We start from the raw sequence: 24948 nt of genomic DNA, 5'->3' as shown, positions 1-24948 counted from the left end.
GATGGATGGATGGATGGATGGATGGATGGATGGATGGATGGACAGACTGTGCAGAGAGTAACAAGGTTTTCAGTCTGCATCATGTTGCATTCACTGACCGTATGCAACAGCTCTCTTTCAAAAACAACTAGAAATGTTTTTTTTCTGCATCTAACATTATTCAAGTGAAGAAAGTTTGAGCTTTGTGTTTGAAATGCACAAAAAAAATGTTTACTAATAAATGAACACATAAAGAGAAAAAAATCATCTACTTCGTGATTAGAAGTGGTTACACGATGGCAATAAAACCTGAAAATTGTGGTTTAATAATCGCTGCTACCACCAGTAAAGCATATCTCAGCATGGAGACTCATAATGTTCAAGCTGTCAGGGAGTTTATCTGCGGAATATGACTCTTTAGAAACCTTCGCACACACTCACAGCCGTGCTCAGAGGTGGCACGCACACACACATACACTCCTTCCATGTTGTCACCCAAGGCAACTGCAGCATTATCACGCCTCTAATGTAAAATCCACTGAAGCATAATTGAAAATGGCTTTGGAGAATTGCCACATTGAGATAGGAAGATAGTATAGATGCAGGTGTTTCAGGGGGAGAGCACAAGGCTGTCAACACACGTGAGAGCGGAGGACGATGGAGCGAGGGAGAAAATAATGGCACCTCAGAAGACTGAACACTGCGCAGAAAAGTCAGTCTTCCTTTCAGTTTTATTAAGAAATGCCATGTCAGTGCAAGCGTGTGTGTCTGTGTGTGGTGTTTATTAATGTCTCCGTGTTAGTGAGCGATCGTGAAAGGAAAGTATAAAAGCAAGCCATGTGTGAAACAAACAGAAAACAGAAAATGAGCCAGCCGACTGCACCATAATCCGAGCTGCTGCTGATACGGAGCAGAGATGAACTCAGGCAACGAAACAAAAACATTTCACGCAACAATCAGGGGAAGAAAAAGGTGAGCAAAACAAAACGGGGGGGAGGGCAGGTAATACCTGGAAATAAGAAAGGGTCTGGAGTCCGCAAAACAGCTACAGCCCAAAATTTCAACATAAATAAAATGTGATTTATAATGTGAGACTTCTATTTGTAAAAGTCTAAGCTTTGGCAGAGCCAGACTCATACTTTTAATTTTAAATATCTTCCATTTTGCGGTTTATTTATTTTTTTGTTGAGACGTTAAATCTCGATTCCTGCTGACCAGAAAAATCTAATTATTGGTCAGAGATTACATAAACTCTGATATTCTAAACTGTAGGATCTGTGGGGGCAGCCATGATGGACACAAGGAAGGAAGAAAAGCCTGCTGGGTATAGGGATGTGCGATATGGCATAAAATTCATATCACGATATGTATTGTGAAGGGTGGCGATAACGATATATATCACAATATGTTTTTGTATAAAACTTGCAATAGGAATGAAAAAAAAAAACATAAGGCGTCCTTTTGCCATCATTTATTTTGAAAACTGCTATACCACAAAATAATCTCAATTAAGAAAATTCCACTACTAGGTCCAGAGAGTTTGTAAATAATAAACACATCAAGTATTGGGCTTTTTTCTTGCAGTGAAAAACAGTGCAAAATATATCAAATGTAGTTTCAGTCATATGTTTTAAACAAAAGAATAGGCTAAATGTCTATTGTTTCTACCGTGCACCGTATATATCGCACATTCCTACTGGGTAGTATAGAAGCCAGGAACCCAGTCACTGGTTGCCATGGTTATTCCCACTTCTTTGCGGGGCGGGCAGGGAGCAAAGATGGGGTAATACACACCTGCACTTCAGGTAGAACCACAGACTCAAATCTAAACCTTGGACAGCCTTAGAATTGTTATTGAACTATAAGCAGCAGAAGACTCATTATTATGGTTTTGTTTTCTACAGTATTTTATGTAAAAGGGGGTGTGGGGGGGGGGGGGGGCATGTTAGAAAAAGCCTAAACAGCTAGTTTTGAAGGGATAATAAATCTAGACTCCAATACAATGGAAGGCAGTGAAACTCAGGGGTGATATTAGAGAAAAGCTTTGGTCCTGTAGCAGAGAGAGACACTGGCTGGATAAATGTCCCGAACATGCCTGTTTGCACTTCGAAACTGCAGAAGATCAAAGTTTGTGGACGTAGGAAGAGTTTGTTTGCAGAGTTACAAAGTTTAGACAACTCAGAAGTGAGGGTGTGACAGCATTAATCCTTAAGTTAAACATTCTGTGTTGAATCTAAAAATAATCAAACTCGAATAGTAGATATGTAAAATATATATACTTTTTCTTTCGGCTGCTCCCTTTGTCAGGGGTCGCCACAGCAAACTAAGTCGCACAAAGGCTTGGCTATTTTTTATTTTTTATATTTTTGTACAGCGGACACCCTTCCTGACACAACCATAGACCACTGAGCTACCACAGCCCTCTGTGTGGAGCAGAGAGCTGCTATCTAGGGTGCCTGGGGAGCAGATTGTGGACGTTAAGGGCCTTGCTAAAGGGCCCAAAGTGGGGAAAATGAGGATGGAGGCAGGGGTGGGTGCTTCACATATCCCAACCACATTTTGTGGTTGGTACCGGGAGTTGAACCAGAGATTTTCTGATCACACGCCCACCTTCTCTAACCTCTGCGCCACCACTCCCGGATGTGTAAAATATATTAAGGTTTCAAAATCCTAGGTAGTTTATCTAAAGTCCAACTCAGCATTCTACTGAATTTTACAGAAAAGTACTTAGAGCTAGAAAGCTTTTTTTTTTTCCACTTACTTTAACAAAATTCCAATTATCCACTTTTTTTTTTTTCAAAATGTTTTTTCTATGCTATACTATTTACTGCTACCACAGTTCAAAACACTATCACCAGTTGGGACAATATATGATGTATATTTTTTCCCATCCATTATCAGCTGGTTGTTCTGGAGGAGGATCAGCAGCTTGAGCAGGAAGGCCTAGGCAGTTATTCCCACGTGATCCAGTTTCTCACCCTGTTTCTAAGGAAGAGTCCAGCTACCCTGCAGTGAAAACTAATTTCAACTGACTCGATCCAAGATCTCTTCTTTCAGTCTCTACCCAGAGAGTTTGTGACCACAGGCAAAGGTAAGGGCATGATTTGTAGCTCAACTCTTTCCTCACCATAACGAACCAGGACAACGTATGCAGTGCTGCACCAATCTGTGTTGATCTTGCGCTCCATTCTTCCCTGATGAACCCCTGCCTTACTTCAACTCAACCTAGAGAGGTCGGTCCACCTTTTGTATGACTGAGGACTATGACATCAAATTTGGAGGTGCTGGTCTTCAGCCCAGCTACTTCACAGCTGAAAAGATGCTTCAGTGACATGGCACCATGACAACAACACATCACATCACCTGGAAATAACAGAGACAGAATTCTGGGTAGCTCAGTAGAGGCCAGTCACCAGGTACACGCTAAGACCCAAGGTGGGTCCCCTGTAACACAAGTCTAGATGAGGGACATTGAAGTCCTTGTTCTTTTTCTGTCCATATGAGAGTTGTGAATGTCTTTTTGTCTTTCCTGTCACCTTGAACCAATCTGCTTTGGGACACTAACGAGGGCAGTTGTCACAGACACGGCAGCTACTAGGATCAATAAAGTACACAAAGTCCTTCACCATGATAAGGTCATTCATGGAGGTGGCATATGTTGATGTATTTTTACATAAATCTTGAGAATAGGGATGCACGGTCGCACAGTTGGTAGAGCTGCTGTCTCAGTGTGAAGGTCCATAGGACAACAATCAGTCGTACACTGCACAAATCTGGCCTTTATGGAAGAATGGCAAGAAGAAAGCCATTTCTCAAAGATATCCATAAAAAGTGTTGTTTAAAGTTTGTCACAAGCACCTGGGAGACACATCAAACATGTGGAAGAAGGTGCTCTGGTCAGATGAAACCAAAATCGAACTGTTTGGCCACAATGCAAAATGATATGTTTGGCGTAAAAGCAACACAGCTCATCACCCTGAACACACCATCCCCACTGTCAAACATGGTGGTGGCAGCATCATAGTTTGGGCCTGCTTTTCATCAGCAGGGACAGGGAAGATGGTCAGAATTGATGGGAATATGTATGGGGCCCAATACAGGACCATTCTGGAAGAAAACCTGTTCGAGTCTGCAAGAGACCTGAGACTGGGACAGAGATTTATCTTCCAACAAGACAATGATCCAAAACATAAAGCCAAATCTACAATGGAATGGTTCACAAATAAACGTATCCAGGTGTTGGAATGGCCAACTCAAAGTCCAGACCTGAATCCAATCGAGAATCTGTGGAAAGAGCTGAAGACTGCTGTTCACAAACGCTCTCCATCCAACCTCACTGAGCTCGAGCTGTTTTGCATAGAAGAATGGGCAGAATTTCAGTGTCTCCATGTGCAAAACTGATAGAGACATACCCCAAGAGACTTGCAGCTGGAACTGCAGCAAAAGGCGGCACTACAAAGTATTAACGCAAGGGGGCTGAATAATATTGCACGCCCCACTTTTCAGTTTTTTATTTGTTAAAAAAGTTTGACACATCCAATAAATTTCATTCCACTTCACGATTGTGTCCCACTTGTTGTTGATTCTTCACAAAACACAAAAATTTTATATTTTTATGTTTGAAGCTTGAAATGTGGCAAAAGGTTGAAAAGTTCAAGGGGGACGAATACTTTCGCAAGGCACTGTACCAGTGACCCCCGTGACTAGAAAAGGAAGAAACGGGTAAAGAGGGAGGGACGGACGGATCCTAAGAATAATGAGTGGAAAGTAATAAGTAAAGTGCTATGTGTTGTCATCATTGTATGTTCCCATACAATGGCGAAATTGGTTCTTTGCATTTATCCCATCGCACCTGGGATGCACCCAGGAGGGGCAGTGGGCAGCTATGTAAGCACCCGGGGAGCAATTAGGGATTAGGTGTCTTACTCAGAGACACCATGAAACGTGGGAATGGCTGGGAATCGAGCCTGGGGCTTTCGGGTCCTGGGTCGGCCTCCCTACCTCTTCCCCATCTCTGCCCCATAATAATAATGTTGTTTCAATGTTTATGTGCTGACATATTTAATAAAATAAGTATTTTCAGTGCCATAAGCTGTTCTCAGTCCTCGCTAAATATAGCTGCAACTGCTTAGTCACACTTCAACATGCTTGTTGAGGGAAAAAGCTTAAAGGAGTAACCAGAGCGGGACAGAAGTGCCGACATTCAAAGTTCGCTCTTAGTGACAACATTTGTTGTGTATCAACACTCGCTGCTTGTGTTCTCCACTCAGCCCTGACAGCAGAGAAAAAAAACATTCCCCCTGCCACGATCCAGAAGGCTTTTTCTAAAGATGAATTTTTAAATAAAGTATAAAAGTTTAAAAGTTCCTCCCAGACGTGATAAGTTTTTCATGAAGACCAGAAGGCCTTTTTAGGTTACACAGGATAAATCTGTTTTTGACATTCGGCTTGTTTTGCTGCAGATCATCTCATGACTTCTTGTTGCTTCTTTTTTCCCCTCCACTCTGCCTTTTGAGGTGAAGCCAGCAGCTTCCCTTCGAGTGGATCACACATGCACAGCAAGCAATTTAGATCTCAGTCAGGGTATGTGTCAAGCCTGCACAGCTGATGAGAAAAGAACCAAAATGATCTCATATACATGAGAGAAGTGGGTGCAGAACACAACGGTTCATCGGAAAATGGGAACAGGGCGTATTGTTGGGTGGTGAGAGCGCCGGCAGGTTCAAATCTGTGCTACAACATCTCTGGAGTGCTGTGACTGATGACAACTGACAAGTCAGGGTCAGCAGGAGAGAACGTCCATGTGCTAGAAAGAGACAGAAAAGTAGAGGAGCTCTCTGGTGAGGAAGCCTCTGAAAGGTGGGGGATTAAAAAAAAAAATAACGTGTTCGCTTTCCTCAGTGGCGAATGGAAAATTGAAAGTTCACATTAATTATTTGCTTAAGTGACCCCGGAGCTGGCTGCAGTGTGTAAATGCATTCAATACATTTTTTAAATGCATTAACAGCAGAAAAGCTTCGAAGTTGGAGTTTTCTTCCCGTTGTGTTGATTATGCACTTTAATGAAAATGCTTAAGTTATCAGAGTGAACAACATTTTAGATCTGTTACAGTTCTTGGTTAGAATTTTTCCATCCATTGTCCACACATGGTTTTTATTTCTTTTGCATTTATTTTTATGCGGATGGGTTGCAGAGGCAACAGGTCCCGGAGGTAAACTTACAAATCCTTATCGCTTCAGTTTTGAACATCTATATATTGTGAACTCAAGAGAGCCAGAGCTGGCATGTCCACAGAGCTCTCCACTGACAAAGAACATTGGAGGCAAATGTCCTGGTCAAAAAACGAGGCAAAAGTTAATAAGTTCTTTATAAACCAATCCAAGTTGGTCTTACTTTCACTTTTAAAGTGTATTCCATCAAATTAAATCAAAAACGCAGGAGCAGCTGCCAAGGTGGATACAAGCTGGACCCCTTGGTATCAAAGATGAACAACAAAACAATGCACAAGACCAACAATGTTGTTTTACAAGTGTTGATTGTGATTATCAAAAACTGGTTGCTCATTTTGTGGTGTCACAGATTGCTCATTGGTCTCTTGATTACAATTAGTTAAACTTCATTGAGAAAACATTGGAGAGTTTGCACATTTTCTCCACTAGACTCCAGTTTCAGCCCAGTTGTAAGATACTACCTTAATTTCATGAACCGCCTCAGCTGACTCCTTTCAATGAATAGGAGCAGCACATCTACTTCAAGGTTCCCATGAAAGAAGGAGCTCCTTATCCAAACTGGGTGAGTCCAGCAACTCTACCAAGGAAGCTCAAGTCAGCTACTTGTATCTTGAATGTGATTCTTACATTACTCATTCATGTTTTATAATCATAGTCATAGCAGTAAATTGAAAGATTTGCCTTTCTCCTCAGCTCCTCCTTTACCATGACAGACCAGAACATCATTCTCAAGCCAATTCAGCTGTCAGGATGTGCAGAAAAACTGCTGGCATAGCCCTACACAAGGCGAGGTCAGTGAACAAGACCAGGCTGATTCTGTCAAATCCTGATCACCTACTCCATGGTGAGTTCAGGTTGCTTCCATCTGGACGCAGGTATCTGCTGCCCAGATGGTAGGATGAACAGACTGAAAAACTCATTCATCCCTTTAGGGATCAGACTTCTCAACGAACAGTAATGATTTTATGTAGTCTACTGTTATTTTAGTGTCTTCATGTCTTGTCTAGTATGGGTGTTTTGTGTGCCTAGTGACTGAAACAAATTGCCCCTTGGGGATAATAAACAATCTTGAACTTGAACAATTCAACCTGCATTCAACTATCATTCAAGAACAAGACAACTCCTTAGCGCAAGTTGCGCAACCCCAACCTGAAGGGAACTTTCCACCTTTTTCCAGTTAAAATCATGGCCCAGGATCTAGAGGAGCTGACTCATCCTAGCTAGGAAATACTCCAGTGCACACTGAAGACCTTGGTTCGAAGACCCCAACAGGAACTAAGGTTCCCAAACCTGACCATGACTGCACATACAAATAATGTCCATAATAACATCAAACAGGATCAGAGACTGCATGCAGTCCATGTGGCGTCTAGACCAAATATTCTCTGAGGACTGAAGTCTGAATCTTTTTTGAATAAACCTGTTGGCTTTGACAACAAGAGGAGGAGTTCATATATCCTCTAGGATTGTCTGGTTTAAGGAATGGATTTGTTTTGGGATTGCTGAACTGTGTTTAAGTGTTCACAGATTCACCACACAGCCTACAGTAGAAAAAGACCAATAATAATAATAATAATGTCATCACAATGTCAGCACTGTATGTTTCCATACAATGGCGAAATTAGTCTCTGCATTTAACCCATCCACCACCAGGTGGTGCAGTGGGCAGCTATTGAAAGCGCCCGGGGGACATTTTTGGGGATTAGACGTGCTGCCCAGAGACGCCACGTGATGTGCAGTGACTGGGGATCGAACCTGGGACTTTCGGGTCCCAAACCGGCTGCCCTGCCTCTACACCATCTCGGCCCCATACACACCAAGTGACTAATTGTCTGATTTTGTAGACATTTTCTATTTAAAAAAAAAGAGAAAAAAAAGGGGTTGAATGCATTGAAAACATCCATCCATTATTTTTACCCACTTCTTCCTTTTCAGGTCACAGAGGTCACTGGTGCCCATATCCAGCAGTCACTGTGTGAGAAGTGGGGGACTACTGGACAGGTCTCCAGTCCATCACAGAGACACCTGGACATGTATCCAGTCCATCACAGGGAGATACAGAGACAAGACAAACAACCATTCACTCTCTCACTCTCACCTAGGGACAGTTTTAGAGTTACCAATGAGCCTAACATGTATGTTTTTGATCTGTGGGAGGAAACCGGAGTACCTGGAGAAAACCCACAAAGCACGGAGAGAACATGCAAACTCCACCCAGAACAGTTCCTGGCTGGGATTTAAACCAATGGCCAACAACTCCACCAACTGCACCATCGTGCTGGTTCATCTAAAACACTTCACATTTAAGGTCATTAAAAACACATTTGAAACTAAGTTTTGTGAAAGTTGTTTTCTGCGGCCTGAAGTTAAACCTCTTGTGTGTTTTCTTGCAGTGGTAAATTGTTTGAGGTGTAGTTTACTGGCATGAAGGTCAGGAGTGTTTCTGTAGATCAACTCCTCCAGTGGGTTCACCCCATGGGAATGAAGGGTAGCTTATTTAAAAAAAAACTGGAGTCCTTTGAATATACAGTAAAGGCACAAACTTTATTTTAAAGCCAGCTGAAGAGCTGACGGGAACAGCAGAAGATTTTTTTATTATTATTTTAATATATATTCCCCGACTTCAGGAACTTCTCCAACTCCTTTGTTTAATGTAATAGATGAAGGCGGCAAACAGACTTTTGATTTATGTCTGCCAAAACTCTTTTAGAAATATGCTCTTGCAGCCTCGTGCATGCAGAGAGAAATAATAAATTACATCCTCCTTTTCCATCGGTATGGAAGCTGCTCATTGTGGATGTGTGCCTCAAAAATGAAGAGTGTTTAGCAAAACAACAGCTGTTTCTCTGGCAGAGTCCTTAAATACAATTTATACAAACCAGGGAGGAATGTCAGAAGCTGTTGGGTGATAGTTTGCACAGTTGTGTAGCAGAACAGGGGGTAAAACATTTGCAAACACCTTATTATTATTTATTTTATTTTTTTTTTTGTTATACAGACATGGAGTTCATCATTCTGAGGAAGGAAAAAATCTAAAAGTTTTCTCCAATCACCACTGAACCTCCCTCCTGTGCTGCTAACACTCTCACACTGTTTCTACTTTCAGCTGTCCTCGCAGCGTCTCCATGAATCAATCATTTTAACCGATCTGCACCAGAGCTCTTAAAACTGAAACAGTGGGCGGCCATTGTCAACGCATGAGGTAAAACAACCTGTTGGCTGTTACCTGCAGTCCTGGCTCCCCGCTGCAGGTGGCCCATGTCAAACTGTTGTGCACTTTGGAAAACGATCTGTCATTTCACATGAGCAGAGAGCCAAAGCTCAAAGGCTGCGGTCGACATGTTGCCATGGGTTTGAGGGGTATTCGTGATGACATGACTTTTAAACCCTACAAAGAACGGAACGTAATAACCAAGTGGCTGCTTTCTGCAGTCATAAACTTTATCACTATATCCATCCATTCATCCATCCATCCATCCATTCATTATCTTTTACTTGCTTCTTCCTTTTCAGATCACGGGGGTCACTGGTGCCCATATCCAGCAGTCATTGTGTGAGAGGCAAGGGACACCCTGGACAGGTGTCAGTCCATCACAGGGACACAGAGACAAACAAGCCAAACAATCATTCATGCTCTCACTCACACGTAGGGACAATTTTTTCTTGTTCTTTCAGCTGCTCCCTTTGTCAGGGGTCACCACAGCGAACTAAGTCACACAAAGACTTGGCAATTATTCTTTACGCCGGACGCCCTTCCTGATGCAACCACAGACCACAGGGCTACCACAGCCCTCTGTGTGGAGCAGAGATCTGCTGTCTAGGGCGACCAGGGGAGCAGATGATTGGGGTTAAAGACCTTGCGCAAGGGCACAGAGTGGGACAAGTGAGGGTGGAGGCAGATGTGGGTGCTTCACATTTTCCAACCACATTTTGATGTTGTCAGTAAACGGACTGTACTTATATAGCGTCTTTCTATCTTATTTCAAGTCACTCAAAGCGCTTTACACTACAATCTGTGTCCTCATTTACCCATTCATACAGCACTCTACTAAATCACTACAAAGCTAATTGAACAAAATCAATCTAAAGAGACTAATCAGAGCTTTAGATCACATTCATACACTTATGGGACACACATCAGAGGCGATGAGGGGTTCAGTGTCTTACCTTTTGGACACTTCGACATGTGACTGCTGGTGGATTCGAACCCCCAACTCTCACATTGGAGGACGACTGCTCTAAACCACTCAGCCACAGCTGCCCCCAGTACTGGGAGTTGAACCGGCAATCTTCCAATCAGAGGCCCACCTTCTCTAACCTCTGCACCACCACTCCTTCCACGTAGGGGCAATTTAGAGTTTCAGCCTAACATGCAGGTTTTTGGTCTGTGGGAGGAAACCGGAGTACCCAAAAAAAAAACACACATGCACGTCGAGAACATGCAAACTCCACCCAGAAGGGCCCCCCGGTTGGGATTTGATCCAGCAGCCTGCTCGCTAAGAGGCGACAGCTTTATCAACTGCACCACCGTGTCCAGAATAAACCAGTTGTTATATTATTATAATTGTTATAATTATCATCATTATCATTATTACTATTATTATTGTTATTATTATTATCATGGTTATTATACGTGGACTATTGCCTCGGGTGTTTTCTTTCAGAGCAGAGCACTCTGCAGGTGTCAAAATTGAAGCAAGCGGGCTGTGCAACTCTGAGACTCGGGGGAGAACTTTACAAAACAACACATTCTGGAGACTTCTTCATAAACATTGTTCACCAACTAGTCCCAGCCCAGTGAGACATGGCCTTTACCTTGTCGTCTTAACTTTAATAAACACACTTTAAATCTGCATTATTGAATTTATACACCCATCAAAGTCGAAACGTTTCATTATATACTGTAAACCTTCTCTTACTTCACCCATAACTTCAGCTCAAGATAATTTACTAAAACTGAAGGCACGTATGCATCATCACTAGATGGAGTGATGCATATACTTTTCATCACCCTTGCTTCAAGGTCAAGGTCACAGATCAAGGTCAAGCATTATATATGGCCATGTATTTAGCAATAGCACTATGTTGTTTAGTGGTACCATTTTGTGTCCTAGATGGAAGAACACCAAGTGTGGTGTACAGTATGTGCGTGTAGCGCAGTTTGAACTGTGCTACAGTATAATGTACAAACTAAGGTCATAGTGATATAATTAAAGTTTAAAAACAATGTCTAAGTGATAAAAGTGGAATAAATATGAAAGATAAAAAAACTCCTTTGTCATTTAAAATGTATCATTTTAAAAACAGTTCATTGTTGGTCAAAAAAAATCTAGTTTAAGCAGACTGAAACAGGTAGGTGTCATTTTTACTATGTTCCTTGAATGCTACACAAGTTTGTTTGAGGAGTGCTGCACATGTGTGCCATGGGCAGATTACAACTACTCTGAGTTGTGCTAAGTGTCAATCTTGTTCAGGTTTGTTTTGTATTGGATTAAGCATTTTATTTTGCCCAATCAAATGGGTGTGAACAGGAATAATGGTACGCTGCATGAAAGGCGAGTCTGTGTGAAAACCAGACAAATGCCAAGCGCACAGCGATGCAGACGTGGGACTATTACAGAGTAAAGCTATCCATTACAATGGTTAATGCAGAGCTGCCGAGTGTAACAGACATGAAAGTGGACCAGGAGCTAATCTTTGGACCTGCTGAACAAGTAGAATTTCCCCATTTTAGCCGTTGGGTTCCCACCATTGAGGTTGATGCCGGGAAGGATCTCTGTGTTTGTGTGACATCACCTGCCTACTTACTTTACTCAGTGCCGTATTAAAGGGATCTCCATATCTAGCTTTTCCCGTTCCAATCTCAAACTTTGGAAGATTTGTGAGTGCGCAACTAAACCAATGAATGTGCTTTTTATTTTATTTGCTCAGAAACGACCTGTTTGTTTTTAGCTCCCACGCACCCAAGCATTTATTAAAGGCCTGCAACGAGTTATTTTGGGGTTGAATTTTATGTTTGAAACGTTATTGTTTTGTTTAATTTTATATGTGAATCAAATTAAACTCTTTATGGGTTAAACAAAGTGCAACGTCATAATTCCCTGCCAAGTGGAGGCACCTCCATTAAATTAATTATGAACAGTAGGTTGTATCTACTATAAGCTGTTAGTACAGCTATCTTTAAAATAACGTTCCCAGGGCCCTGACCAGTGTACTACATTTCAATCTAACTTATTGAGTAACGCTTTAGCCATGTGGTACGAGCGCTACATGTGCATTTATCTGTCTGTGTTCTTCGGAAAATGTTCAATAAACTAAGTCACGTTCCACCGAAGGCTCCGTTGTGTTTAAATAATTAAGTTATACAGAGAGAACATAGCATATACGTTCTTTGCTTGTTCGGACCTCGACTATAGATTGATGTATTGCTGTATAAAAGTTAGGCGATGGGTGTATAATAATAATAATAATAATAATAATGTCATCACAATGTCAGCACTGTATGTTTCCATACAATGGCGAAATTAGTCTCTGCATTTAACCCATCCACCACCAGGTGGTGCAGTGGGCAGCTATTGAAAGCGCCCGGGGGACATTTTGGGGATTAGACGTGCTGCCCAGAGACGCCACGTGATGTGCAGTGACTGGGGATCGAACCTGGGACTCTCGGGTCCCAAGCCGGCTGCCCTGCCTCTACACCGTGCCATATGCTAAAGTTTTACTGTCCGTGGGCAGTGCAACAAGCTTTAAAGCTAAAAAGGTTATTACTTTTAATAATTTACGTTTTATTTTCTTCTTGATAATGTTTATTCCAAATACTTCATTTGAAATAAAATTGTATTTTGGCATCAAATAACAGAACTTGTCTTTTTCGTATAATAATAAGTTATTTGAAGCTATTTGCAGTTGTCGTCTCACTTGGAAGTCCTGAAAATCTACCAGCAGCTTTTTGATGCATTCATAGAATTCAGCAGTATTGATATCATTATTTCAGAGGCAATAATTAATAATAATTATTATTATTATTATTAAAAAAATAGCTTTACGGCCTTGTAACTATGACAGGAAAAGTACCTGTTGATTTCTTACATTCATCTAAAATGAATTATTTATGTGTGCTCCGTTACTTCATGTTACTCCAACACTAACTACACTTTATTATTTCTTCTAGTGTTCCAGTTCTTGTTTGGTAGATAGCACACATTGTGCAAAAACTGATATTTTAAAAAAGTTTTCAGCTTTTTTTTCTTTCATCACAGTTCAATAGAGTTAATTAAACAGTGACGCTGGAGGCAGAAAATTCAAAGCAATCAGCTAAAAGTCTGTAAATATGCGAGAAGTTCAGGGTCGAGTCTTTGTTTTTTAGTCCACAGTTGAAAAATTCAGAGTTAAACGTGAAAGTTTGGACTCATTTAGGTTTAACCTCAGTGTTGGTTCCTCATGCAGATGTCCTTGAAAAGCTCATTATTCGCTCTCGTTTCATCGGAGACCACAGCTGCCGTATCAATCATCCGCTGCCTCGTGAGCCTTTTCATGGATGTGCTTTTGAAAAGTTCTGGTGCCAAATACCAAGTCCAATTGCAAGAGGTCGCCGACATCAGGTGGGTATCTCTGTGAGGAAGCAGGGCCTTTATTATAAGCACTGACCTGTGAAATATCACGCAGTCTGTGAGCATGCTCAGCAAAATGATGCAATTTGAGAGGATGTCACTGTTCACCCCCCGGTGACCCGAGCTCCGCTCAGTCAGGGACACACGAAGCAGAGCAATCTTCCTGCTCTCCAGCTCCAGTTTGTGGAAGAACCCCAGCAGTTTTGGTGAGGGAATCCCCCTCGAGCAGATGACTGAGCAACACCTCCCCCTCTTTATTTCTGCTGGCTGGACAGTGCTCTGTAAATGTTAAAATGCATTTAAAGTAAGTACAGTTTGAAACAAATACTTATGAAGCAATCACACTATTGTGATCCATTTTTCATCTGTATATTTTTCGGCATCCTTCTCATTCCACACTTTTTGTGCCGTTTCAACAAATCATATATGAAAATGTTCGGCTCATTCAGGTGAAGGGTGCTATGACTTTGGGTACTGTTGCAACTTTAGCTTTTTGGAATATTTAGCCTTTTCTGCCACTTTGTTCTCATTGGAAATGAATAGAGCTCATTTTACATCCTTCAAATCTTTAGATCTGTTTACAACCGTTTACTGCTCCTTTCACGTTTTGTTCTGGTTCAGCTTCTTCTGGTTTCTGAAGTCCTTTGGACGAAGGACAAAACGTCTCAACGAAAAAGAAACTGTCCAAATGACCTGACAATTTTGTTGAATTTTCTACCTGGATTATTGAGAATGAACTGATGTTTTGAACCACTTTGACTATGGATGCCTCAGAGGAGTCGACAGGGGAGAGGGTGGGCCCCAGAAACCATCTAATCACCATCAAACTGGTTGGTTCACTATTGGAGAGTGCTGCTTGTGGGACTAAGTTTGTTGTGGCTCCTTGGACTGATGAAGTCCTTTGGATGAAGGACGAAACGTCTCAACAAAAAAGAAATCATCCAGAGGACCTGACTGAACTTTGTTGGATTAAACGTTTAGGTTTAACATTTATCAAAACTGTGCAAAATGTAAGGAAAGTGAGCTAAATAACTTGTTGATGGTGGACTTTTAACGAAGGCTTGACAGTCAGTGGGCGAACGTGTTAGTGATGTTTTTGAACATTGGATTGTATATCTGGCAACACATATCATTGGAATATCCATCCTTCCATTATCTTTTACCTACTTCTTCCTGTAAGGGTCTCGGGGGTCACTGGTGCTCATGTCCAGCTCTGTGTGAGAGTAGGGGGCACCCTGGACAGGTCTCCAGTCCATCACAGGGACAAACCAGACAAACAACCATTCACTCTCTCACTCACACTAGGGACAGTTTAGAGTTACCAGTCAGCCTAACACGCATGTTTTTGGTCTGTGGGAGGAACAGGAGTACCCGGAGAAAGCACATGCATGCACGGAGAGAAAGGCCAAAAAGATCCCAGGACCAGGATTTGAACCGGTGTAACCTGCTCGCTGAGAGGCAGCAGCTCTACCAACTGTGCCACCGTGCTGCCCCTCATTGGAATATTTTATTGTCAAATCTGAAACTTGATTTCCAACTCTGAGTTTTAAAATTCTGATGAAAGAAGTTGTTTAACCGCGTTACACGATGAACCGTTTTAAGACTAAATATGATCCAGAGCAATCCAAACACTTCATGTTTTCACATTTTCAGTTTCGTAATTGTTCGGTTTTATTGCATCACGCTGAAAGCTCCTGCATTTTTTTTTTTTTTTTTACTAGTTTTCAGTTCAAAACGTTGTTCGAAAACTTTTTCTATTTGTATGATCTAATATTTACTCAACTTTTAAATAAGCAGAAAAGAAAAGCTTGCCCACAAACTTTTCCCATCAGTAACTCTGTGAGACAACACAGGAACAACCTCATGACAACAGCTGCCCTGTCGGCTTCTTCTGCATACACACAAAGTCTGAAGACTTCAAAATGCTGCGGTGGAAGCAGGGAAATGCATTTTGACTTTGTTGTCGACATAAATTTGCCCACATCTGAATACCTGCAAATGAGTATTGAGCTTGACGTATTTAATCCTCCAGAAACAATCCTCCAGAGGCCAGATGAGAGACGCTGCGCAACTTTGAAGACAAAAGTGTTTTGCTGAGTTGATTTATTGTCAACAACTAGTTCATCTGCATTTCTCCCCTTTGACCGTGCACGTGTGAAGGCATCTTTATGCAAAGGTTGACTGATCAGCTTTCCTTGTTTAAGGTCAGGATGTTCATTAAAACTGACAGACCAAACAGTAAATACTGACGTGTGGCCACGGCCTCGACCTTTGCAGACAGGCAGCGATGGACGCGCCGTATGGGATGTTTTCCTGCGAAACGATAAACATCCCCCTCTTCAAAATCCATCAGGGTTGTAATTAGGCTCGTTCTTTCAACTTCTAGTTTTCTACGATAAGTCACCATAAAACAAACAAACTAATGTGATGCCGGTCGTAAAAGCGCAGCAGAGTCGAGGCTGGACGGACAGCTGCTCCTCTCGCCGAGGCTTCGTGTCTGAGTGACGGAGCTGGGCGTGCTGCCAATAATCCTGATCGTCAACAACAGCAACGTTCCCTCCTCTCACAGTACGGATTACTTTCTTCACCTGATTGTGTCTGCTACGAGAAGTTCAGCTGTCGTGGTGGATTTAAACCCGACAGTGAAGCCGGGGCTCATTCCAGTTCAAGCTTTGTTTTATGTTTTCTGAACAGAATGAAGATGATACTTGTGTTAATCTCATGCTTTTAGGTTGTTTGTGAGTAAAGTCTAACCTGTCTGTGCAGGGCTGCATCCACTAAACACGATGGGATTCATATACATGAAACATAAACACATTTAGGAGCAGGAATACTCACCAAAAGATTGAGTAAAAGTCATATGTGGTATTGCTTTGAAAAACACAGCTATGTAGACATTTATGTACAAAGGGTGGTTTCAAATAATAAGCTAGGATTTGTACTTCCGGTCAACAAGACGGTGTTAAAACCATAAAAAGTCACGTCGTCTATAAGTATACTACTAGAAACTGCAAGACATACACAGCTGTTAATGGAACCAACATGTCATTGCTCTGCTAACAAATGGCTACAATTAGATTTGCAACTTTTAATCAACAGTTGTGATTTGTAATTTTTTTTTAAAAAGCAACAACAAGCTACAATCATATATCCATTTACTTTTACACACTTTCTACCCTCTGGCCGACAAGTGGAGCTAGTGCCCATATAAAATAGTCACCCTGCGAGAAGTGGGGGGCACATGGACAGGTCTCCAGTCCATCACAGGGACATATAAAGACAAATGAGACCAACAACCATTCACTCTCTCACTCACACTTAGGAACAATTTAGAGTTACCAGTCAGCCTAACATGCATGTTTTTGGTCTGTGAGAGGAAACTGGAGTACCTGGAGAAAAAAAATCACATGCACAGAGAGAACATGCAAACTCCACCCAGAAAGACCCCCGGCCAGGATTTGATCTGGCAACCTTTTTGCTAAGCGGCAGCAGTTCTACCAACTCATGCTACAAATACCTCTTACAAACAAGTGATATGCCGATGTCCCCCACCGCTGAGGGGTTGGAATAGTGCATGTGTTTAGTTTTTGAGATGAGTATGTTTCTGAAGTGAAACTGAACAGGGAAAGTAAATAATTCAATGTTTTTGGTGCAAGATATTCAAGTGGGTAGAAGAAGAAAAGAGGCAGGTTTTTATTTCTTTTGTGCTTGTCCGAGTCAACGCAGAGTGACGGAGCCTGGCGAGTGGAGGGTTGACATTTTATCCAACACCAGGTACAGTGGAGGAGTTGGGGGTGGCCATCTTTGGCCATCCCAATAATTTGGGGAAACTATAATTTTGAGCAATATAAATACAAGAATGGCAATGCCCATCTTGGATTTTTATCTGGCAACCCACAGTTTGAAAGTGACCTTTCTTTCACCTAGGTGTAGTCACACACCAAGGTGGAAGTCTGTTTCTTTCAGGTTTCAGGCACAGATGAACGGATGGATGGACGGTATAGTGAGTTTTCCCTCTTTGCTTCATGACGAGGGACAAGGGGCCAAAAAATAAAGACCAAAATGAAATGGATGTCTCTGTGGAGTGGCGTGGTCACTCACAGGCATTTTGTAGAGTGTTGAATATGGGGCTGAGATGGAGGAGAAGAGGAAGACCACAAAGAAAAGTTGTGGATTTAATGAAGGAGGATCTGCAGAAGGTTGGTGTCAGAGAGGAGAATGCTGGGAAATGGAGGCAAATGATCTGCTCTGGACACCACTACAGAAAGATGCTGATATATTTGAAGAGTCACCGTTAGCCAAGTTAAAACACCTAAAATTCATAAAACGTCATCTTTAAAGGCAAAATGTGAATACATGAAACATAACATGCATTCATGACTGACAAAGCACGAAGCCTGAGATTTGACTCCCTTTGCATGCATCATGTGTTAATGCAACGTTTCAGTAAAATAAAAAGTGCTCCGTGGCCTCTCCTCTCATACCGGGGTGGTTTTCACTCCCCCCACAGGCCACATTATGTCCCCTCATGTTCTCTGCCATCTGTAGTAGTTCTGATGGGGCATCTGTCCGAGGGAGTCTGTGCAACTGGGAACAACTAGGTTCATCAAAGAGATTTCAGCTGTTCCACTGAATACAGCCTCGTTTTTTCCTAAAGTTTTTGTAGCGGTGTAATGAGGACAAACTCAGACAAAAGTATATTTGAAGGTGTTTCTTTGCTGTCATGTATGCAGACAGTTTAGAGAAACAATCAGAAGACGTGTGATGAAACAATCATTTCATTAAGGAGGTGATGCTTTGAGACAATTTTAGGGTTTTTCTGCAGCCGAAGAGTCTGTTTTCTGTTTCACTGCAGCCCATCAGGGGACTACATTTCCTTATTCAAACACAGCTCTGTTTTTGCCTCAGGACCCTAATTGCACGGGCGCTGTCTAAATGTCAGAAATAGCTGGCGGTTACTTTGGCATCATTTCTCATTGTCAAACCACCACTTCAAACTGGGCAGAGAAAGCAAACTTTAGAAGTGTAAATATTCTGCGCTTTTAAAGGCTGTCATCGCAGATATCTCTGGAAAAAAAAAAAAAGGTACACAGAAGAAATGTTTGAATCTCTTTAAGAAAAAAGTGGGAGGCTAGGCAAATGGCAAAGATGAAACTATTATTGTTCTCAAGTTGCAGTCAAACTTGCTTTTACTTCCAACAAGTTAACTCAGGTCATCTGGACAGTTTCTTTTTTGTTGAAACGTCTCATCTTTCATCCAAAAGACAAAAACCAGTTGACCCATTATGTGCACCATCACACTGGTGGACCCACTATGGGAAGGTGCTGTTTATAAGACTGAGTTTGTTTGTGGCTCCTCAGACTGATGAAGTCTTTTGGATGAAAGACAAAACATTTCAACAAAAAAGAAACCATCCAGAGAACCTGCTTTGTTGGATTTTTCTACCTGGATTACTGAGCATGACTCAGGATGTTTTTACTTCAACTTTTCTCTGCATTTCATTTTCCCTTTGCTTTTATGACATACTTTAAGAATACGCAGGTAGTGTGTTTTTTTTTTTTTTCAATCTTAAAGCTTTTCTCACTTGAACACTGTCCAGTATTGTTGCTTTATCAGAACTTTTTGGTATCACAAATTTTAAGGAAAGCCTCGATTGGCAGATATTAACACCCTGTGAACATTGTGAGTCTTGTTGGGTGTGTAACGTTTAGCTGCTTTGGGATCTTAGCTGTACACCAGCTGAAGTAACAGCCCTGCGAAGTCCGTACAACAGCACAGAAAGTCTTCAGGGCCCAGCTTTAAACTTTACGAGCAAGGTGCCTCCACCACACCACAATCATCATCAGTCACCTGCCTCGCGCTGGGCGCCAATGTTTTACTCTGCTTTTTTTTGAGAGACACTTTAGTTTAGGCCTTTAGAAACTCTCCTCCAGACTAAAGAACTGTTTTTACCAATGTGTCATGAAATATTTAAACTTTGCAAATGGTTTTGTCTGTGCAAGTACAGTCTGTTAAATGTCTCAAAAACCATGTGACAAATTTAATGCAACTTATAGAAAGTAATAAATATCAACCTGATTCAAGGTTTTTCCAGCACCCAACTGACCTTAAAATATATATATCTCTTTACCTACAATTTGAAGAGGTCGTAGCTGTATCCCCAAAACATTTTCTGAGTTCTAATAGAGTGAATAAAGTTTTTGTTTAAAATTATACTATCAGCTGATAGTATAATTAGAAGATTACTCTGTTTGTGTCGTTGTTTCAGGAAGTTTGGACCCAGGAATGCAGACTTAACATGAAGCGCTAAAAAACGAACTTTTCTCAATCACTCGAGGAGAAGCACAAAGAACAAATAAATGCCATGGTATGAAAACTGATAATTCACAAAGGAAAATGGAAATAGACAAAAACTAAATAGGCTGGAGAAGTGGCTGCAGCTGTGTCAGGTGAACAGAGGCAGTTGTAGGTGAGCCATGAGCAGAGGAACTGACAAAACGAAAACACAACTAAACACAGGAAATAATCTGGAAGCATGGTGGTGCAGTTACTAGGGCTGCCGTCTATCAGCGAGAAGGTCGCCCTGGTGTAAATCCCAGCAAGGGACCTTCCTGGAGTTTGCATGTTCTCTCCGTGCATGTGTGGGTTTTCTCCGGATACGTCGGTTTCCTCCCACAGACCAAAAATGTGCATGTTAGGCTGATTGGTGACTCTAAATTGTCCCTAGGTGTGAGTGAGAGTGGATGGCTGTTTGTCTTGTTTGTCTCTATGATGGACTGGAGACCTGTCCAGGGTGTCCCCCGCCTCTCAAACAGTGATGGCTGTACATGCACACTAGTGACCGCCGCGACTTGAAAAGGAAGAAACGGGTGAGGAGGGATGGAGGGATGGATATACTCCTTGAATCTACAAGGGAGTAAGTTTAGGAGTCAGTCCCATTAAAAATGTTCACCACAGCCAACTGACCATAGTAAACAGAAAAATGACTAAAATTCCATTATTGTTACAGGTAGTGGTAAAAATTAATGTGATTATAGCGGAGAGTTATACGCAACACATATCTTATAAGTTACTCTTTGTACAAGATATTTTGCTGCATTTTAACCAGTTCACAAAAACATGTTATAAACACGTCTCCACTGCTGCTAAGTAGGACTTTTGTTATCTTTCCATATTTTTCTTGGCCCCAGCATGCCAGTCATGTGCTCGCCAACTTCCTAAAAGTCAGACAAATATAAGTGTGCATGTCTTTGTTACACAATCCAGATCTGAAAATGGGTTACACGAGTTTTCAACTCATAGGGGACGTGTTACCCCTCCTCCTGCTCATGTATCTTCCTCTGTTACAAGCCAGCTCTTTGTTTCACAGGAGGGTGTTTCGTGCGTGTTTTATCTCCAGCAGGGGTGAGGATGATGACTACATGATATAATTTCTCAGAACAAGAGCAAGCAGCATTCTCACACCTGAGTGTACTAGCAGGGAACGAAGGAAACGAGTTCAGAGCAAATGAACCACATTATCTCCTGAATCTATATTAACGTATCAACTTCCTGACAAGATCCAAGCATCAACAAGAGTACTGTGTGCACCATTCATAAGTCTACATGTAAATATGCGTTTAAATTAAATTATCTTTTGTACTCACCTCCAAAGAGTACTCTCAGTGACACTGCCAATATGAAAGTCGTACAGTTTGGTCAGAATCAGGATCACCTGCGAGGGCAAGAAAAACTAATTAAAATCATTTGTATCAAAGCAAGAAGCAACTTATATTATACAAAACAATATCACAGCACAGATTTTCACCAGAATCTTCATTAAGTTTCAAGAGACTTTAATGTCATTCACATCACCTGTGGTACATGAGGTGGAATGAAATTGAGTACTCAAGGTCCCAGTTACACCCACCCAAAATAGCAATAATACAAAGTGTAAAAAAAACCAGTCATGACATCCATAAACAGTCATAACTAGACAAAGTACATTTTCAGTGAATATGCCATGCTGAGTGCTGAGATTTGCAAAATAGGTTAAAACATTTTTTAAATAAAAGAAGAACACGGACTAAAATGAGAGAGACATTAGCTAAAAATAAATCAGTTTCACATTTTGGATTTAAGTCAAATGTTTCAACCACGGTTACAACATAATGTGGGTCTTAAAGTGGATGGAAGACATTCGATCTCGCTGACGTGGTTGGTAGGCGTTTTGCTCAACATGAAAATTTTATACTCAAATAGAACCCACGGGGCGAAGTCCTGGTAAGCCCCTCCCACTGATGCATCCATCACACACCAAAGCTGCAACACAGACAGCAAGGTGGGCCTAGAGGAGGGTTGTTTTCATTTGATGATGGAGGAGTTTGTGGAGGAAGTTTCTGGCAGACAGGTCGGGACGTGTTCCTACGCCGTCTGGCTTCGTGGGGTGGGTGGTGGTGTATGCCTCTTTGTCATAGCTGCGAAGAGCTGCCTATGTCTCTGTGCTTTCTTCATTGTATACAACTATTGTACTATCTCCCTTTATGTGTTCTTTTACAAGTTTTGACTATTTTTGCAAGTTTTACAGGAACAGTGGCGAAGATGGCTGTTTTTCTAACAGCTGTGGCTAGCAGTTCCTCAGCAGATAAGTTAAGCAAAATTACAGCAGTGAAGTCATCTGCTTATCTGCATAAACACACCCTCAAAGAACAGATTATCCACACAATACTTGGTGCAAACCTCTGCCAGCCCATAGTTAGGCCCTATGCACATAGCTGGTTCTCTGAGGCTGTGCAAGAAAAAAAAAAAAAAGGGGGGTAATTTGTGTCATGCAATCACATGAGCGAGAAATAATTTCTGCACTTTTGATGTTCTTTTTTTGTTTTTTTAATCAGCCTTTAGTTTATTCTGCTGAAGTGAAAAAGAGTTTCAAGATAAAGTCCAGACATTTTGAAAGAGTCTGCAGCTTCATTTCACTTGAAGGAAACAGGTTCTCATCTGATCGTGATGCATTAGTGAAAACATCAAACTGCCTGAGTGAGAAGACCCCTGCATGGACATGGAGCGATGTCCCATCATGCCAACACCAGGAAACAATAAAATAAATGTATCATAAGGAAATGTCTTTTTTGATCGCACACATTTTAAATCCCTTTAAAGGCCATGATTTATTAGCTCACAAATTAATAACTTTGTACATGATGCATGCAAAGCATGAGATTCCAGTTAATTGCCTTTTGTTGGAATCTCCAAATCTGCAAAGTATTCTTCCCTCGAAAAAAAATGCATTTTCATTAATGCCTGCAACGAAACACCTTTTAGACTAAATTGAATTCTGTCTCAACGGCAGAAAGAAAAACACTACAACGTAGGGAGAGAGTGATGAATTAGCATGTTGGGAGGCTGAGCTTTGCATAATTAGTTCTGTGTATCCAATTCTGTGGTTGTCACTTTCAGACTCAGAACCTTTTATTTTCTTTGATGAAGCACTCTGGTGCCCTCACCTTATCTATCAGACTCTCTCCATGTGTTCGCCCATGTCTGTGGAGGAATAATCAGCAGGGGAAGTTCTGTACAAGTCCTCAGAGCAAATCACATGAAGGCCATGACAGGGTCAAAGGTCAGCTGGAGGGAAACGGGAGGCTTGGTTTGGTTTATTTGTCATACGCAAAATCAACACAGGGTCAACAATGCAATGAAATGCTTAGGACGAGAAGAACTGTCTCAACTCACCAAAAAAAAAAAAAAAAAAAAGCATGCTGGAAAAACGCTAAAAAAATACCCAGGATTCTCTTGCAAAAAAGATTTTTTAATCTCAATGGGATTTTCCTGGTGAAATAAAGGTTAAATAAATAAATATATATATATATATATATATATATTTTTTTTTTTAAACATACCAAAAAATGCTACTAAAATACTAAAAACAAGGCGCCAAATTTGAAAAAGAAATACATCTACAGTGTGATTCTGTTAGCAGTGAGGTTCTTTCATCAGCATGGTTCTGTTCTGTTAGCAGCGTGGTCTTGTTAGCAGCTTAGCAGTTCTTATTAACAGGTCCAGTCAGCAGCTTGATGGTAATAAGGACCTTAGCAGCTGCCCTCACAGACCACAGTCCAGAACTAGGTCCGGCAAACAGAGAACATCGAAGTTTTCCCCAAGGGTCCATAGAGTTTCGGTCCATGCAGACAGATGGAGGAGCTTGTTAGCAGCGTTAGCAGCGTTAGCAGCGTTAGCAGCTTTAACAGCGTTAACAGCTTTAACAGCGTTAACAGCGTTAACAGCTTTAACAGCGTTAGCAGGCCCCACAAACAGCTTGATGATAACATAATAGGTTAACATAATAGGTTACACATCTACTGAAACTAGGAGGCGCCTAAATGTTTTATAACCTCAACCCTATTCACTTTCATTCACATTAAAGTTTCAGATAAATTAAATAAAACTAAATGTTGAACGTCAGAACTTTGAGCAGAGATGTGAGTTGACCGTGTTCTAGTCAGAAGTTGGACAACCAGTGGGATTTTATGACCAACATCTCACATTATTGTTAAAAATTTGAAACATTGTGGTATATTCTGGACACCCCCAGCAATGGGCTCAGTAATACAACTCAAAAGTATTTCACACACACACACACACACACTTACATACACAAACAAACATTATTTATGGATCACATACACAAATGAAGCAAACATTTGTGTTGCTGAATATCTTGGACCTTCAAATCAACCTTTATTTATACAGGTTAGTCTCACTGAGCCTCAAGGGCTCATTTACAAGTTATTTACTCATCAACCTTAAAGTTGAAGCTCCATTAAAGCCATTAGGGGCCGAGACAGGGTAGAGGTAGGGCAGCCGACTTGGGACCAGAAAGTCGCGAGTCGACTCCCAGGGCACTTACATCGCTGCCCACTGCTCCACCTGGGTGTATCTCACATGTGATGGATTAAATGTGGAGAACTAATTTTGCCATTGTATGGAAACATACAATGACAATCTCAGACTTCCCTTCCCCACCATTTACTCATCAACCTTAAAGTTGAAGTCTCACTGGAAACCTGTCCTGTCCAACAGGATCGAGTTAACATTTTCTAGTATGTTGTGAAATAAAATATATTTGTGTGCTTAAATTCTTTAGTTTTAT

The 24948-nt window shown here is 41.4% G+C and overlaps 1 protein-coding gene across 1 annotated transcript in view; it reads right to left on the bottom strand.

Moving 5' to 3' along the window:
* sorcs3 (sortilin related VPS10 domain containing receptor 3) overlaps positions 1 to 24948 on the bottom strand; it is a 313538-nt gene that overhangs the window by 159169 nt on the left and 129421 nt on the right. The window contains exon 2 of the mRNA XM_037689623.1: positions 21467 to 21534. Coding sequence (XP_037545551.1) covers positions 21467 to 21534 — 68 coding nt within the window. The remainder of the gene's footprint in view (positions 1 to 21466; positions 21535 to 24948) is intronic.

The sequence above is a fragment of the Nematolebias whitei genome, chromosome 16, assembly GCF_014905685.2.
Source record: "Nematolebias whitei isolate Nwh7 chromosome 16, NemWhi1, whole genome shotgun sequence".
Taxonomy (NCBI): Eukaryota; Metazoa; Chordata; class Actinopteri; order Cyprinodontiformes; family Rivulidae; genus Nematolebias; species Nematolebias whitei.
The sequence above is the reverse complement of the archived record's forward strand: the minus strand, read 5'-3'. Positions and strand labels throughout refer to the sequence as shown.